Here is an 18686-nt window from a genome sequence, read left to right on the forward strand (position 1 = left end):
CTTGGAGAATGGATAGCTGACGTGTTGAGATTCACTCCTGCCCAGGCTGTCTGTTCCTTTTAAATAAGGAAAAGCTGAGCTGGGGATTCTGTGACATACCTCTGCTTCTGGTGAGTTTTTCATAAAAGCTCTCCCCACGTTGGGGGATTTTGTTGTTCAGACTCTATTTTTTCTCAGTTGTTTAATATTGTGACAGTTTGGCTAGATGAACACATGTGCTCATCTTCTTCCTAGGGCAGCAGCTACACATTTCCCAGTCTTCCTTACAATTAATTCAGTATGGTGATGTGATCAGTTTCTAGCTATGAGGAACTGACGTGACATATGACTGTTTTCAGTCTTATCTCCCATTCTCCCAACACGATTCTCTAGTTTCTCTCTCCTTTTTCCCAAATACACAGTAGGAAGGAAAGAACACCAAGTCAGTAGGGGGAGTGGAACCACCAATTGGAAGGAGTTTGGGTCCCAGGATGGCCGCATGAAGCAGTCTCTCTTGCAATCCACACTGGACCCATGACAAGATCAAGAAACATTTACTGTGTAAGCTTTTTGAAAATAACAAGTGTTGGTTATAGCAATTAGTCCATACTGACTAATACACTTAGTAATATGTCATTAAGATTAGTTTTGTATACTTCAAAAGTTCTGCAAAATTCAGTTAGGCTTGGAAAATTTGCAAGGACTTTATTGGTATTTTTTGTACTCAATCTTCTAGTAATGTCATCAAACTTTTAATTATTTTAGGGTTAGACAGTACTGACATCTGTCTGTAGCCATAGCTTGCCCAGTACTGGATTCCTATGCCAATTAATGCAAAGGAAGAGATTAAAAGATTAACAAGATGCTAAAAGTTCTCATCACAAGAAAAATAATTTGTAACTATGTGAGATGATGTATGTTAACTAAACTTACTGTGGTGATTACTTTGTAATTTATACATATATCAAATCATTATGTTATACATTTTAGGCTTACATAGTGCTATATATCAACTAGATCTCAATAAAACTGGAAAAAAACTTTTAAAAAAAGACGGTAAAATGCATTTACTCAACTTCTCTCTGGATGCTAAGAGTTTTTGTTAGTATTTCTTCCAACTCAGAAGGAAAGTAGTACACCTTGTCTCTTTCTGTTTGCAAATTTTGAAGTTTTTTTGGTAGACTTTTTTAAAAAGGCAAAGATAAAATAGCAAGTTGAAAAATGTGTCATCTTAGAACCAGAAGAGATCCTAGAAATCATATAGTCTGGTCCGCATATTTTAGACTGGAAGAAACTTAGGATGTGAAAGTATGAGTAAAAGTACTAGTTACTGGCAGAGAGAGGCAAGGATTTAACTCATTTCCTCTTACTTCTTACCTAGTGTTATTTCCATGAAAGCTGCTTCCTCTACTCCACAGCCTGCTCTCCTTCCTGCCTTCAACCTCCACATACACAAACCTTATGTTCCATGGCATGTTTTTCGTTGGAAAAGCAGAAGGTTCACATTGTGGCATTTGTCATTTTTCTTTCTTTCCTCCCAAGACTTCCTAAAGTCATTGTCAGTAGTAAAAATCAAGTTTAAAAGAAGAGCAAAATGTCTTGGAGTTAGCTTTGGAATGGCGTGTCAATTAAATGAATGGATTTTTGGTGAGAAAATGGCTCTTGTAAGCCAAAATAAAAGATATTGGCTGCTTGCTTAAACACCCCCAGAATAATGGGTAGTGTCAAAATTAGCACCATTAACATACCCATAGCATGTGAGCAATTAAGTGAACCAGGAGAGCTTTGCTTTAATGTATGAGAAAATGCTTTGAAGAGCCTAAGAGTGATTCTTATGGTAGCGGTTGCTGCTGTAATCATAGCAGTATACACAGTGGGCACTCAATAAATGTTGACTGGCGCTCCCCTTCTGACTCCAGGCTGCACAATACCTAAAACATTCAGACAGACAGGGGATCGGATCTCCGTTTAGTTATTCTCTAAGGAAGGTAATTTCCAGCCTCCCGGTAACTTGTTTAAGCCGTAACTGCTCTCATTCTCTTGAAGCTTTATTTCAAATCCCTAAGGAAGCCCATTTCCAGAACTTCTGTCCTGAGAGTCTCAAAGAAGCAGTCTTCAATTTTGTGTTGTGACTGAACTGACTTTGCCAATCTTTGACCATGGGAAAGAGTTTGAAGCCTTCACAGAGTCAGTGAGAGCAAGAACCAAAGTGTATGGAGAATTTTGTGTATCTGAATATATTTTAGCTCAGTCTTTGCTGTTGTTACTTAAGTGGACTGAGTGGCATAAGAAGTGATTTATAACAAGTCACTTGAAAAAACATAGACACACACACACACGTGTGTGTGTGCGCGTGCACACAGAAACACACACACACCTTCCTGAATAGCAAGTGAGCTTTCTTAAAGAGTCAATTCATCATAGAAGACACATCTCACAAATTTATCCAACAGCTGTATTCCCAATGGATGTATTCTCTCTGAAGTTTGCCATCTGTTCCAATTATTCCTTCATTGTTTTTGGTTTAAAAGCCTGACAGGTTTATAACCAGTATGAAAAATTCCTGGAGTGTATTTCTCTTTATCTAGGGAGGGGGAAAGGTTCTTCAACTTTCGATCAACTTATGGGTGAGAGTGGCAAAAAGTAGAATGAATGAGAACATTCAGATCTCTATCTCATATAATATAAAATACAGTGAAACTCATCAAAGGGTCAGCCTCATTTACAGGAGGGCAGAGTAATTTTCAAATTGCCACATTGATTCAGGACTGTTGGAGAAAAAAGTCCTTTGCTTCCTTTCTATTTGCCCCACCCCCAAATTTTAACTCTAGTGTTATATTCTGTTCATTAGAAGAAATGCCCATTAAAAGTTTCATAGTAAAGTATAAATACTCTCATAAAGAATGAGACACATTGTTATTTTCTATCATTATTGCCAGACAGGAAAGTTGGTGAGCAAGGCCTAGTGTTGAAAGGTGGTCAGGCTTCAGAGGTAGAACACAAAATGATAAAAGTGCAGTTTTCAACTCTGTAATTTAATCTAAACGTAATTCTGTTGGGAAACCACAATTACTTCCCTGAGAAGATGCAGAATATAAGGCAATCAGTCTTAAGGTCTTGATTTGGAAAGACTTGGGCAAAAGCACCCACTCCTGGTGTTTTTGTCTGACTTATGGTCCATTTATCAGCCCCTTTACCTGAAAGCAGCAGTAATGGAATATACAAAAATAACATCTGCCTAACTCCCTCCCACCCATATTATCGAAAGTGAAGTGACAAGGCTTGGTTAGGGAAATAGTAGATTTTTTTCAAAACGAGTCACAGTATTCTTTTAAATAGTGTCTAACAATCCCACTGAGCCCCCTGCAGAACATGTTGGCTTAATCACAGAAGAATTTTCCATTTGGGGAAAATATGCACTTTACTGACAATATTAGCATTTTCATCAGGGAAAGTTAATGAAAAGAAAGGGACAAGAGGGTACCTATAGGTTCCGTTGCTAAATCATTCTGCAGATTTATTTAGAATACATTCTTGATAATAATAATACAGTTAATTTCTCCATAGCATATATTTCTAACACCAGATAGCAGGGAGTCAAATTAGTTGTGTATTCATGCTGAAAGGTAGAGAAAATTGATCTTTATCTGGTGAATTGAATTAATACCGATCAAAAATTGAGTATGGGATACCTAGTCTTTCTCTCTCTTTTTTTAAATGCATTTGTGGCTAAATGTCTTACTATTAGGACAGTCTACTTAAAATCTGAAAATTTAAGTTTCTTAATTTATTGTTTTAAGTTAGTTTATTTACTTTTAGAGAGAGAGAGATGGAGAGGGAGAGAACAAGAGAGACAGAGAGAGAGACAGAGAATCCCAAGTAGGCTCTGCCCTGACAGTGTGGGGCTTGACTTCACAAACCATGAGATCATGACCTGAGCTAAAACCAAGAGTCAGATGCTCAACCAACTGAGCCACCCAGGCTCCCCTAAAATCTGACTTTTTTTAAATGAAAAATGGAATGTCTACATACTTGTCTTCAAATTCTCGCATGTGCAATGACTAACCTGAAAAGCAGGTGCCCCAATTAGATGCTTCGTGTGGTCTATTAATTTTCCAAAGTTGCTACATTCCCTATTGTTTCCTCAAGCAAGCAAGTTTATTCAATTATGATATCTGCTTGGCCTCTGTAAGCATTTGAATTTGTGATCCCTGTCTAATGTTGAGCGTGGGATTGGACAATCCCTTTCAAACAACAAAAAATAATAATAAAAACAAGCACATCTAATTGACCTTGGATTCTTTACAATATGACTTGACTGTAACCAAGATTTCTGTTTATTAGACTAGCCCAGTGGTCTAAGATGGCCTCTGATCCCTCTCCTTTGGAATGCTTATCATGGGGCACCTGGGTGGCTCAACTGGTTTAGCATCTGACTTTGGCTCAAGTCATGATCTCATGGTTTGTGAAGTCAAGCCCTGCATTGGGCTCTGATCTGATAGGTCAGAGCCTGGAGCCTGCTTGGACTTTTTGTCTTTCCTTCTCTCTCTGCCCCTTCCCACTCACACTCTGTCTCTCTCTCAAAAATAAAATAAACATTAAAAAATTTTTGGAATGCTTATCACAAAATTACTAATGACTCACTTGAAAAGAGCATATTACCACCATGCAGGAACATTATCCAATATAGTTTTCTATAGAGAGGGAATCCATAATTGTCCCTTAAATATAGAATATAGTTCTATATGTTAGACATACAAGAAAACCTTGCTGTATGGGTCTGCATGCCGACAAGGCAATAATACCCCTAGAAAAAACAGTAGCACAAAATGCAGAAATAGGATTATTTGGAGGTTTAAGATAGTTATCCTTGATTGTACCATACTGCCCAAAAAACCCACTATAAGTTAATCTTTAACTTTTTTTCTCTTATAGATATAGCTTTTGTTTTACTTCTACTGACATGGAACTTTAGCCTTTCAACTTTTGTCATCTAAATGCATAATTAATTTTGTTGCATTCCAATATAATTTAAGATAGAAAAATTATACAGGCATGTGTAAGTACTGAAGGAAATAATGTCAAGAGGATTAATCAGGAAGATATTCTTTTAAAAATATTTTTTGAGCAGGGCACCTGGGTGTCTCAGTCTGTTGAGCATCTGACTCTTAACTTTAACTCAGGTAATGATCTCACTGTTGGCTGGTTTGAGCCCTGTGTCAAGTTCTGCACTGACAGCTTGGAGCCTGCTTGCGATTCTCTTTCTCCCTCTCTTTCTGCACCTCCATTCCCCCTTAAAATAAATAAATTAATTTAAAACAATTAATATAAAATAAAAATAAACAGAAAAGTTCTTTGTCTAAAAAATATTTTTGAGGGTAACATAATACAGTCTATATACTCAGATATCTAGTGGTAGAACTCAAAAGAAATAGTGGATTGAAAGTTTATTAAGTTAAACATCTGGGAATTGTCAGTTCAAACCATGGCCCTGATCTACATGAGTCTTTCCCTTATTTATTGGTCCACTAAAGGCTTGCAGGACTTCTCAGAGTGTGGAGTAGGTATCTCTGAGTTTATTCCCTTCTATCCCTCATAATTGACATTGCCCATCTCAGTCTTGTCTGAGGCCTTGCCTCTCTTACCGATAGGTGTTCCCACTCCATAACCCTTGGAGTCAATGAGGCCACCAATTTGAGTGAGGTTGCAGTTTCTCTGCGTCACATACTCAATGCTGGTGGACTCCATCAGCAGGGCGTAGTCAGTGGTAAGTACTCTTTGGATCCCTTCATCACTGTTTTTTACCAGAGCTGTCTGCTGCCTGCTGCTCATAAACGCCCACATCTTCTCATAGGTGGATATCTTTGATTTCTGCAGGTAAAGAAAGCACACCCCCCAGCAAAAGAACTCTGAGAAAATGCATCCTAAAGCCATTCAAAACTCCAGTGGTTTAAATAGTATAGGAATTCTTTCTTTTCATGTAGGAAACCCATATTGATGATCCTTGGACTTCAGTTTAGTAGTTAAGTAGAGTCCAATTCACTATGGGAAATCACTGAAGGCACTGAGGCAACTATTGAAGGAAAGGGAAATCTTGCCAATTAACGATGTAAGACATTGGCTCAGAGTCCTTTTGCTGTTTCCAGTTAGGGAAGAAAGAACACTGGTATCAGTGACAGCATTTGCTTAAAGAAATGTGGCCACTGAGAAGAGATCTTCAAGGCCCATTGGGCCAAGGAGTGACTAGCTCACTCCAGGACTCTACTTATTGACTCCATTCCCTTTATCTACTTACCTTCAGTTGGCTTGTCTTACTGCTTTCTGGTATGTAGGTCTCAATACCTGACAGCATGCCTTTGCTGGGGACAGCCTTGAGATAAATCATATGCTTTTGCTGCTTTATTTATGAAAGAACTGACATTCACTCTTATGTTTTCTAGAAAACTTAGAATATAAATGTTCTTTTCAAGTTAAAATTCAGATCGGAAAACTCTTTGTGCTGTATTTATATGCTTTTTCTGTACATATTCAATTTTAATTGCAACTATGTTTTAGAAAGTGAGGGCTGAATATTTCATTTCAAAGTGTTCGATGATTTTGTCTTTTCTCTTATTTGGCTTTTTGATAGATTCAATAATAAACCATAAATATGATGCATATGATATATGCATCTATACATTACATTATCTCATTACCTTACTTTCTTTGTTAAAATATGCTGCCCTGGTTTTCATATTGCTTGGATATGGATTTTCTATTCTTTTGAATAATGATCTATGATTAGACATTTTACATTTTACTCTGTAATTTCCATATTTTTCCAGTTTTTTTCCGTGAATTTATCTTCATTTGCATCAACACTCCCCTCCATTTGTTTTGAAAATGACAGACATTATGGGAATTACTGATAATTCTGAGCTAACTCCAGCCCCTACACACTAGACAGCATCTTTGGCAAGCATTAGGGTATATCATCTCAGGAGTGCAAAAAAGCTTAAAACATGATTTGGGGCCATAAGCAATAAATGGAATACCTATGGAATCAACTCTGGCGTGGTTATTCATGCTCAAGTGGTCCTGGGGGCTCACTTAATTCCTAACTCTATTTAGGACCTGGGTTAATGCTGTAGGCTTTATGAGTTAAGGGAGGACAGATGGCTTTATTTTGGATTGTTAGGCATTTGAAGATCCCCCCTGAGAAAGGTCTTGTGAGACAAACAACAATTCAATAAACAGTACCTTATAGATACTGGTATTTTATGGAAGCCATTCTATCATGATTAGGCCCCTGTGAATTACTCCTCAACCCCAGAGATATCTGCAAATTGGAGCTCATGTCTCCATGACAAAGGCATTTTTTTGGGGATCAGGGTCAGTGCTTCATTTGTTGGATAATTTCAACCTCTAAGAAATGGATAATGCTAAATTTATAATAAAGAGCAACTCAAAGGAGTACAGGGAGGTCAGTCTGTCTTTTGGTAGTAAATGCACAGCTGGGAAAATTATTCCTCCATCAGAACTACTTTAAGGGAAAATAATTTTCTTAGAAGTATGAAATTTTAAAGTTGTCAGAGACTTTAAAAATTGTCTCATTCAAACTGCGATTTTCACAGAGGAGAAAATTTTGATGTAGAAGATTTGGAGACTTCATGAAAGTCACAGAACTAGTTAGTGTCAGGACTAATACTGGACCCCAAGACTTCCAACATCTAATTCAATGTTCTTTCCACTGGACTATGATGATCTTGGGAAGGTGGATGTCTTATTGCCAAATATCTTCTGAGAATGAATTTAATCTCATTTGTTATACCTATGACAATATAGCTTAAATTCATAAACTCATATTATTCACTGAAGTAGTTTGCTATTTGTTTCATATTAACACAAACTTGGAAACAACCTCCATATAAAAAAATCCCATGGAAACATCTATGTTTTTAATCATATTTAAATTTTATTAAAAATAAATGTTGTAAATAGAAAACTGGATTTTTAGTCTAAGGAAGTTGAGGGCAAAACAAAGTAAATGATCCATTCATTTATGGTAAATGGACAAGTGTGGGGCATCCAGGAATGAAAGATCATGCAAGGAGATGAAAGGATTCAACTCAAAGCCTACAAGGTAGTTATTGAGCCCTATCAGGTGTGGTTCTGAAAGTATCTACTGTGGGGGTTGTCTAACTTTTCAATACATGACAGACCTATCTTTGGTCTTACTACATATGACTAGCATGCAGCTAGTATAACATGTGGCTTACTAAAAGCACTCAACAATCCTCAAGGAGAAGTATCTGCCGATCATGTACTTGGTGTCATCACAATATCCGTGAACTACAAAACTTCTAAACTCTTACTCTCAATTTCTTTTCTTATATTATCACATCTTGGTAATACAGTGTTCCCTGAGTTAGCATGCACTTCATACCACAGTATGAGTAATCTTCTCTATGGAGCCAGAGATCATGGATTTAATTCAACCATAACTGCTTCTTCCTTGTCAGAGTAGAAGGTTATTCTTCACCTGAACTCCCTGGAGTGTTAGAGGGGAAGTCTACCTGGCATGGACTCCTTTGAAGTATCAAAGGCAAAACCTTTTTCTCAGTAGGAAAACTACTGTTTGGTAAAGGACTTGGTCAAGTTGAAGGTACAGGGAATGTTCTACAATTCCTTTCACCTGTTCTTGTTATTCTTGCTGGTGTTTAATGATGGTAAACAAAATGTAGCAGAGAATAGTACTGTTCTGCTTCCACTTAAAATTCTCTTTCATCATTTAACAGTTATGCTGTTATGAAGCTCCACTGTATTCCACATTTGGAATTATAGACCATCTGAGAAGCTGGGGAGCTTAGAGATATGGAAAGACCCAAAATGTGGCTACAAAATAACCTTTTTAACTGCTAGAAATACCTATAGTTGGCCCAAACACCTGAGGACACAGTCAGTTTTCCACCAGTGGAAATCTACAGGAAGAACTGCATGATTGGCACAGTTTGCCTTAAGGATTCTTTAACCTCCATGTTCTACTTTCCGGACCAACTCTTTTGTATTACTTAATGCAGGTCCTGACTTTGGAGACACACAGAAGGTCACATTTGGTTAGTGAAAGAACAAGCACAGACTTAGGGTCTCTTTCCTCTTTACCTTTGAATTCTGGCCATTGTCATGCCCTGTTTTGTAGTGTTTATTTTTTATTAGGTCAAAAAGTACTAGTTTGATAGCAGTTAGATTTATTCCTTTTTAATACATTTTCCATTTTTAAGACACAAATCTTAACAGTTTTTAAATGAAACTGTTCGAATGATAGTCTGGATAGTTTTGCCCTTCTATTATCTTCTGTAGTCTCAGCCTGCTAAATTGTTTTAAATAATACATATTCAAAAAATAGAAACAGTGAATGCCTCTTATTTCAATGAATATGTCAAAGGTTAATTAGAATACTTGTAAAGTACTCTGAGCTTCTTAGCAAAAGTCACTAAAACCAAAAAGCTTTCATTTATTAAATCTGAAATAATCTATTTTTTTAATACTGCAAGAGCATCAGGTTTCAATAATTTCAGTTTGCCTGGTTAAACCTGATTACGTGGCTCTTCTGATGCTGATGAAGCATTGTTGGCAAAGATTAAGCATTTTTTCATCTAAAATCTGTTATAAGGAAGTGTTATCGTATCTCCATTTGATGACCACCATTTCTCGCTTTTTTTCCCCTTATAGTGTATGCAAATTAAACACTCACTGGGAAATGATTTGCAACATGTCTGTGTGCACCTAAAATCTACTTATTGAAAAGAGTAATAAGAACCAGAACATGCAGGGTTTGCTGTTTGCCAAACACTCTTCTAAGCACTTTGCATATATTAATTCATTTAATCTTCATGGTGACCACATGAGAAAGATTCCGTTATTATGTCTCTTTTATAGGTGAGGAATCAGAACACCACATGAGGAAATGATAAAGCCAGGGTTTGATTCCACAATCTGGCTCCAGGGTCTGTGTTCTTAATCAGTAGAGAGGGAATCAACAGAGCATCTGTTTTAATACACAGAACAACAAACTCATGACTTGGCTAGTTTTAACAGTTTTCTAAAGAATCAATTGTAGTAAGTAGCGTTGGTATTTCTCTGATAATCAGAGCCCCTGCACCTCTTGTCATTGTCATGTAATGTGTGAAATTATTTGCATATATTTAGACAAAACATTAGATAGTATTTTCAGAAGCGTGACCATTGGGACCTAGAAAGAAGTGTGGATATTGTTTATATTGTTTTCCTTTAACAGTATTTTGTCCTTCATATAGTTCTGTTCTTTTCAGTTGCAGGGTTTCTTCCTATGTGAACAGGAAGGAAGTTCACACCACTTCCTGTGTTTATAAATATGTATAAATTCTTCAGTGTCAGATGGTCTTAAGACTGGTAGAAACTCCATCTTATAGACATATGTCTCTAATATCTCATTTTTACTGCGATAAGCATTATTTATCACAACATTTCTTGAACCAGGTTATAAAGCTTCTACATTGGAATTGTATAATCCTATTATTTAGTAGAATAAATAATTAGGCAATTCTATGTAAGACCAAGACATCTGAAGACTTTATATGTAGGTCCATGTATATATATGCTTATATATATCTCTGCATAACCACATACACATATGTATACACTGGGGATAAATTATTCATATTTGATCTTTATAACCTTATTAAAAGTGATGTTATAAATGTGGCAAATATATGCATGTTGAACAAATAAAATACCCAAAACAGTTACATTTTAAAACCTTCAATTTGTTTTTTTAGATAAATCCCAATTTAAGAAAAATCTTAAAAATCAATCAAAGACCTGGAAATCATCTATGTAGAAATCCAAGCTTTGGGAGCAGATAAATAGTTGCCTTTAAAGCAACTGTTTTCTCTAACACATGATTAAAATAGATTATTTCATTAAATAATACATTCTCATGAAATTTTAAAAATATTTAAATTACAAAAACCACTTTGAAAGAAGATCTCAGAAGAAAACATTTATACTTATAGTGAGGGCCTCTGTCTTTCAAATGTATGTAATATGATCATTGCAGTTGATCATGCTCTTATCTTGAATTGATAGAACATTATGACATTTGCAGAATTTCCAAGGTTTTAAAAATTCATGTGTTCCCTTTAAAAAACTCACTCAGTGGGATTTAAACACCTTTGCTAAAACATTTTTCATGTTTTTCTCTCCTGTCTAGAGTTAAAGATTGGTCCATTGCAGGCAATATTACAGGATTTGAAAAAGGTTAGCTTTAATTGACCTCATAGATTTCTTCCCAAACAAATACATTTTTAACCTATGGGACTTAACATTTTGGGTACTGATGGTAAAATTAGGTGAATCTTTCAAACACAAGCTAATATCTTCTCATGCAGAGAAGTTTGAGAAATGTTTTTCATTTTGTGCTTCCTTATATGACTATTTCTGTCTGAAACCTGTCTCCCCATAATGGTCCATTGCTTCAGTTCCACTGGTGTGGTGCTCAATAACTTTTTTGAAATGTCTTTGGAGTTGATGACAGCTCTTAACCACTCCTTGGAAGGAGATTATGAAGGTTAGAGAGTCCCTTATTCCCATAGCTGGTCCAAAGTCCCTAGACCATGAAAGCCAGAAATGACAAGTCTGTTATGATTTTTTTAAACCCATTTTATCCGAGTCATTTTAGACTGAATCATGATCTAATCTGTGTAATCCTCTGGCTTGGGTCTGAGAGGATAGTGATTTGTTACAAGGCAAGCTTCTACTGAGAAACATTTCTTAAATGAGCATTTTCTACCTTTCTGGCTCACAAGGACTTCTAATGTTCACATCACTTCCTGACTACACAAGACATGCTACTTAATCACATGTTGCATTGTATTTAACAAGTCCATGTGCATCTTGTCTCTTTATTGCTATTCAGGTATTCAAGCTTTGTACACACTTTTATACCTGTCCCTCTCCTATCTCTTACAATGCCAACCTTAGGTGCTGGTCATATTGGAGATCTTGTAAAGCATACAAATTAAGATGAATCCATCTGAACTACCTTACTCTGCTTCTCAGCTGAATTCTAAGGACATCCTCACCATCTGTTGCCTGCCTACCATCTGGAAGTGGTTCTTCTGAAAACATCATGTATGTATTTAGGAAAGCTTCCAAAGACTAAGTCTTTGTTTGGCCTGGCCTCTGGAGGTCACTGAGATCTTGGTCACTGGCACTTCCTCTGGATTTCTTTGTCCGTTAGTAGAAGGCACACCTTCCAGAGATCACTGACAGTAAGAAAGTTAACAAGGACCAAATTAGAGTTTTTTAAATCCATAGGGATTGAAAAAGTAGGACTTATCGCTAGGGGTGTTGGATGCTAATGGTGATGACGTTATTGGTGAAAATTACAGTAAGTTCTAACATTCTCATTGTTTGCAATTTGCCAAATAGTATTGTAAACACATGATCTCTATGAAGTTATTTATTCTTTAAAATAATCTTACAAGCTAGCTGTGATCCTCAATAAACAGAAAGGGAAATCAGGGGCATGGAGTTTAAACAACTAGCCAAGGTCAATATAGCTAATAAACTAATTACAATATTAATAAGCTAATTACTATATTAGCTAATATAGATAATAAAGGCAGAATTTGAAGCTATGCTGCCTTGCTCCAGAATATGTAATCTGAAGCACTTCACCATAAATTTTAATTTATATCCCAGCAACTGGTGTTAGGCATATCTCCTGAGAAGACTGGCTGGTATCCTTCATCTCTGAACAATGGACTAGCACTATTATTCTGTTTGGATGTTGGTCTGCATGGGACATTGGGAAATCCTCCTTTTAAGACCTCAAACTGTGCTTAGACTTTTTATGACAATGCTTTCTTCAATTGGAAAAAAATTTGACTTGCTAAAGTGTCATCATGAGACCAAAGTTTGGACTATTCCATTTATCCTGAAAGGTAATTAATAGAATTACATCAAGGAGAAAGAACAGAAGCTTTGTACTTTCCTTACCTTCTACGAGAGTTGGAGAAAACGAATGTCTTAGTGTTTCATTATGAAAGGGAAATCTAGAGCTGGATGCCAATGCTGCCATTGCTGTCAATTTTCTTGGGTATAAATGAGGGAGTGGGTCATGATGACCTTGGGGAAGCTACCCCCATATTGTATCCACAGGTTGGCCATGAACTGATTGATCTTTGTACTTCCTAAGATGCTGGCGGTGGTCTTGGAGAGTGAGAAGGACAGGGAAAACTTACTGTTCTAGCTTTTGAAACAATAGAAAGAACCAAGCAATTCTCCAGCAGGGAGTGGAGAAACCAATCCAGTTAATATCATATTATGGTTTAGTATTACCCCTAGTGGGACAAATAAAAAGGAGTTTGTTGAAAAACTCTCTTAAATGAAGTCTCTTGAGATTCTGAATTATTAAACACTAACTTACAAAAAAAGTCCATTTTATTAATTGACAGCATGACAAGGAGAAATAAAAGATCCCCTGATATTTGGAGAATTTCCTAAAACATCTTCTACAATCCCTGGACGGTTGATAAAATACTCTGCCTCTCTTTAACCTTGTCTTGGTAATTGGCCTAGTGGTAACTGACATCCTTTGGCCAAATGGGTATTATATCATCCATAGTGTTGAAGACTTTAAGACTCAAAGTGCTGATGGCCTTGAGAAAATGTAATGTTTAAAAAGCATCATTAACTGAGTGACCTTGGCCACAAAACTTGAGTTGTTTTTCTTTGGACAGTATCAAATTCCAGATGTCCACCTAAAGCTTTGTGAATGTATGTGGAATTGAATTTATGATTTAGTCCTGGTTTTCTTGTGTAAATACAATCCTTGATAACCAGTGTAATTGCTGTATATACAAATGACTCAGTGAAGGAAAACTGCTTCAGCCTTTCCTTTCTCAGACACATAGTACATCGACTAACACTTGTTTAATAAATGTCAGTTTATTCCCCCAGCCTTACCTGAATTCAGATGGTAGAGAGTGGAATTTCACCTAAGCTCTTTGAAAAAATTAAATTTGGGTGTTTTTTTCCATGTTAAAAATCATATAAACCAAATCTGAAATCTAGGGTAGTGCTGTATGCAAGAGTAGAAAAGTCTAGGGGGGAAAGCCAATAGACTTTGATTGGAATTTTAGTAAGCAACTTCTGGCCACACTTTTCAAAGAGAAACTTCTCTAAATTCTTGTGGCCTAGGAACTACATGTGAGGGATTCGGGTATTTTGTGTCTTCACAAATTTTGATAATTTCTACAGTTCTTTCCATTTTGCTACTTCCTATTCCATAACTCTAAAAATCATTTAGAATCAACTTGAAATCAAAAGGACAGATTTCTACCATTTGGGTGCTGTGAAAGGTAGCAAAAAAAAAAAAAAAAAAAAAAAGGTTTCTTCCTCTGAGAACAAAAGCACTTGAAGTTATACTGTGTGTGGTAAGAAAATGCTTCTTATCAGAAGCTTCCTTGTGATTGAGTGGAGATGAGACCCATCTGAACAAATGGCTTATGACCCAACAATGGATCAGAATGTGCCGGGTTAGACTAAGCAAAGATGGTTTTTCTTATTCATTCAACAGCCCAAGAGAGGATATTGTCTTTGATTAAGAGAGAGAGGGAGGGAGGAAGCCCTGATGGCACAGCAGAGGTGAAACACTAATGAAGAGCCGGGTCAGGACTGAGTTTTTTTGACCATTAACTACTGTCACTCACTGACTCCAGGTGGAACTACCCTGAGAGCTGAAAGCCTGGAATGTTTCTTTCCCTTGTGGAGTAATCCAGCTTAAAAACCCTGAACGTGTATCCCTCTGAAGCTTTCTGACAGTTTGCCTCCCTCAAGGGGAAAACTAAATCGGATTTAGACCTTGTTCTCTTTTTACAAATAAATTCCTTCCTGATAAATAAGGTTGCTGGGCTACAAGCTAACTTGTAAATCAAGGAACATGGCAACAGTGTCTTTTCCTGTGTGGGTCTCTGTTATCCCTCCTGCTGTGATCTGAATGTATCCCCCCTGAAATTCATACGTTAGAATCTTTAACTCCCAAAGATGATGATATTAGGAAATGAGGCCTTTGGGAGGCGTTTAAATCATGAGGATGGAGCCATTATGAATGGGATTAGTGCCTTATTAAAGAGACTCCAGAGAGATCCCTTGTTCCTTCCACCATGTGAGGATACAACGAAAAGTCTGTGACCTGAAAGAGGGCCCTCAACCCAACCATGCTGATGCCCTGGTCTAAGATTTCCAGCCTCTGGAAGTATGAGAAACACATTTCTGTTTTTTATTTTTATTTTTATTTTTTATAAGCTACCCAGTCTGTGGTATTTCATGACAGTAGCCTGAATGGACGAAGACACTTCCCTCCCTCCTCTGATGGAATTTCATCTTTCCTAGAATTCATTAGTACATTTATTTGGTTTTTGAAAACATATTTTCTGAGTGTCTATTATGTACCAGACATTGCTTTAGGTTCTGGGGTTGTAATGGCAAACAGCATAAATTCTCTACCTTCAGGGAGCTTACCTTGTAGCATTCTCTGAAGTTTGCCTGAAGCCTGCCTCTTCCATTGACAGCTTCATAAATTTTGGGCAAGTTTTTTAACTGAGTTGTGCCTCATTTTCTTCGTACAATGGGGATAATGTCAGTACTTGCCTCATATGGTCTTTATAAGGATCAAATGAGATCATCTATGTAGAGCATTCAGAAACCGAGTGCATGGCTATGAGCTAGTGTGCTGGGCATGCTGCTCCTCTCCATTGCTGTTATTGGTACTATGATCACATTCTTCCTCTCTGAGATGCTTATTGACTCATCATTTGCCCGGTGACCTGAGAGATCACTTTCATTCGTGCCTCATTTTCAGGGCCAAGGAGCAAGCAGGAACCCTCTTTGAAAATACCCAGGGAGCAGAGGTTGTGAGAGTAGCTCATGACTGTTGTAGGAAAATGCACCGTCCAACACACTGTAATGTGGCCACCCCCAGGTCCTGCTGGAATAATAGGGACCAGCATCCTTTATATACAAAGAGGCATGTGAGCAGAAAGAGAGCAGAGTGAGGCTAAGGGATGCTTTGTGAATACACAGATGATTTGCACAGTAGCAACGTCAGATCCATCACTTTTGCAAAGGGTGCCTCTCTCTCCTATATTTGTAGTATACATCCAGAAGGTAGTAGAATCTTCTCTGCCTCTACTTATCTACCTCCTGATACTTTAAAACTTTCTGATAGTGTTAAAAGAGGTAAATCATTTCAGAGATTTTTTCAGACATACCCAGTTCTATTTTGGCAATGTCCCTCAGTCCTATATGCCTTGCAGGTAACTTTCCTGGTTTCTGACAAGTATCATGATGAATCACTAGCTTGGAGTAACTTCTGTCTCTTCACACTATAGATTTTACAAAAACCCAAGCTTTCAGAAGCTGGGAAAGTCATATATTTAATGTCATTTGTCCTTAAAACAACACTTGTCCAGGGAAGAAACAATCACTATACTTTATACATTCACTAAATCAATGACATATTTCTTAAAATGAGCAGAATGTTTAAAAATCATTATTTTTCTAACATAGGGGAAAGCAAATCCTAACTTTTTATGGTACTCTGTTTTTGATAAACCTCTGGATATAGTTTACTCTTAAAACAAAGTTAATTTCATTTATTTATAATTGTTCTCTGTTGAATAAAATTGGCTGCATTGGTTTTTGGTGAACCAATACTGATAACAAAGAAGTGTTCCTTTTTTCACCCATAGTTTTTGTTTTGTTTTGTTTTGTTTTTGTTCCTAAATTAGTATTGACTCAATCCTGGGGTGACAACTTCATTTTTGGTAATCTAGGTGTGACACCTTGACACAGGTGTTTTTAGAATTTATTTTGTTGCACTACTGTTTTAATTTTTCTTTTTCTTCACATGTACAGTTACCTCTTAAAAGAAGGTTCTAGTCCATCCTTGTCATAGACCATGTTTGTGACTTTGAACAGATAATTTAGCTTCTGATGGCTTTGTTCTCTTCATAAGTAAAGCCAAGGGCTGACCTTCATGATCTCTAAGGTGTTTTTGCTATCTCTACACCTTCCAGATCTATTGAAATCCCACTACCCCCACCTACCCATGGGGCCTACTGTATCTGAGATTTCATAATAAAAGTACTAAGGCTTATTCCATAAGCAATGAAGAAATCGGTTGCATCACTCTAAGTAAGTAATTCAAAAGACTTGAACAATGAAATGCACTTGACAATGAAACTATATTGACTTTAACTTAATTCTCCTTCGGTGCCTTGGAAGGCACTCCAGGCTATTGGAAAGCTTCAGGCTACCCTGGGGGCACTGTCTTCACTGGTGCAGATACAATATTTGACTGGACTCCATCAGAAATTTTTGGCTCTGAATCTTCAAATAAATTCCAGTATCAATGTGTTTATTTGTTATCTGTTTCTATCTCATCAAATACAGAACAGAAAGAACAAAACCATGATATTCAAGTATTCTGTATTCTGATTGTCAGAATTTCAAATTAAGGAATCTTTATTTTATGGGTTCCATGCATGAGTGATTAGTTAATGGGTGGTTGGGCTGTATTCAGCAAACAGCATTTTTTGGGTTTGTTTTTGTTCTAGTATAAAGGCAAAAAGATAGTGATCTGTAGATCTGAGTGTACTAAACTGGGGATGGAGGGGTCAGAGAAATTGCTTTAGGCTGACTGCTGAGGACACATAGGTTCTTGTAATAGGAGTGCGTCATAGTAAGTTTTATTATTTTTTTTAACTGCCCCACATCTTTATTTTTGAGAGAGACTCTTTTATTCCACATTTCCCTCCCCTAGTATGCGATAACCATTGAGAACCATTGTCAGTTTCTTACCTTGAAGAAGGTCATTGTGGATCCATCTCTGACTGCCCCATATTCTATCTTGGTTTGCTTTGCCAGATCATCTGCTGAATCAATGGGGGATTCCATTCTCTCTACTGTCAAAAAGGCAGCCAGATTGGCAGTGTAGGATGAAATGATGATTAAGGTGAAAAACCACCATATTCCTCCAACTATTCTGGTTGATAGAGCTTTGGGCATCAGCTCTGATCCTGTGATGGTATCACCAGAATAAAAGTGTTAAAGTTAAGAGAAGAGAGAAGACTCACGATTCAACACTAGTCTAGAGAGATAATGCATTTTTGTGACATGAAAAGTATAAAGCCATAAAAGACTTGCTCTCTGTGTGTAGGTGAAATAGAAGTATTTTTTAGAAATTAGTGCAAAATCTAAATAATATTATCACGAATCACAATTACTGCTTAAAATGCAACTTATTGACATTTGATGGTATTAAATGTGTCTAACCCTGAGATATTCTATGTCTAAAATTTATAGAGTTAATTTAGTTGCTTAGATTTGATTTGTTTGTCTTGTTTTTGTTGAAAAGTCTTTGGAAGCTTTTATTAAACTTTCGGATATGTATCTTATTGTGTGAAATAAAATGTTCTCAGTTTTTGTACAGCTATGGAAGCTTTGAAATGCTAAGGCATTTTTATTTAAGATTAAAGAATATGAGAAACTTTTAAAAGATTAACATATTATGCCATTTGTCACATATACTTTAATAAAACATTAAGATTTTACAATAAAATGAAATAAGATAAAGCCAAACTTGACAGAAGATGAATCATTTTTCATTGTTTTAAGCTATT

General features: G+C 36.6%; 1 protein-coding gene across 7 annotated transcripts in view; it reads right to left on the reverse strand.

Annotated features, from left to right (window-relative positions):
* The window catches only part of GRIK1 (glutamate ionotropic receptor kainate type subunit 1), a 376947-nt gene that overhangs the window by 18481 nt on the left and 339780 nt on the right, over positions 1-18686 (reverse strand). For all 7 annotated transcript variants that reach the window (XM_039219393.1, XM_039219391.1, XM_039219389.1 and 4 more), the window contains 2 exons: positions 17866-18083; positions 5625-5850 (listed from right to left, as the gene is read on the reverse strand). In XM_039219393.1, the coding sequence (XP_039075324.1) occupies positions 5625-5850; positions 17866-18083 (444 nt within the window). The remainder of the gene's footprint in view (positions 1-5624; positions 5851-17865; positions 18084-18686) is intronic.

The sequence above is a fragment of the Hyaena hyaena genome, unplaced genomic scaffold (assembly GCF_003009895.1).
Source record: "Hyaena hyaena isolate Hyena2069 unplaced genomic scaffold, ASM300989v1 scaffold_813, whole genome shotgun sequence".
Classification (NCBI taxonomy): domain Eukaryota; kingdom Metazoa; phylum Chordata; class Mammalia; order Carnivora; family Hyaenidae; genus Hyaena; species Hyaena hyaena.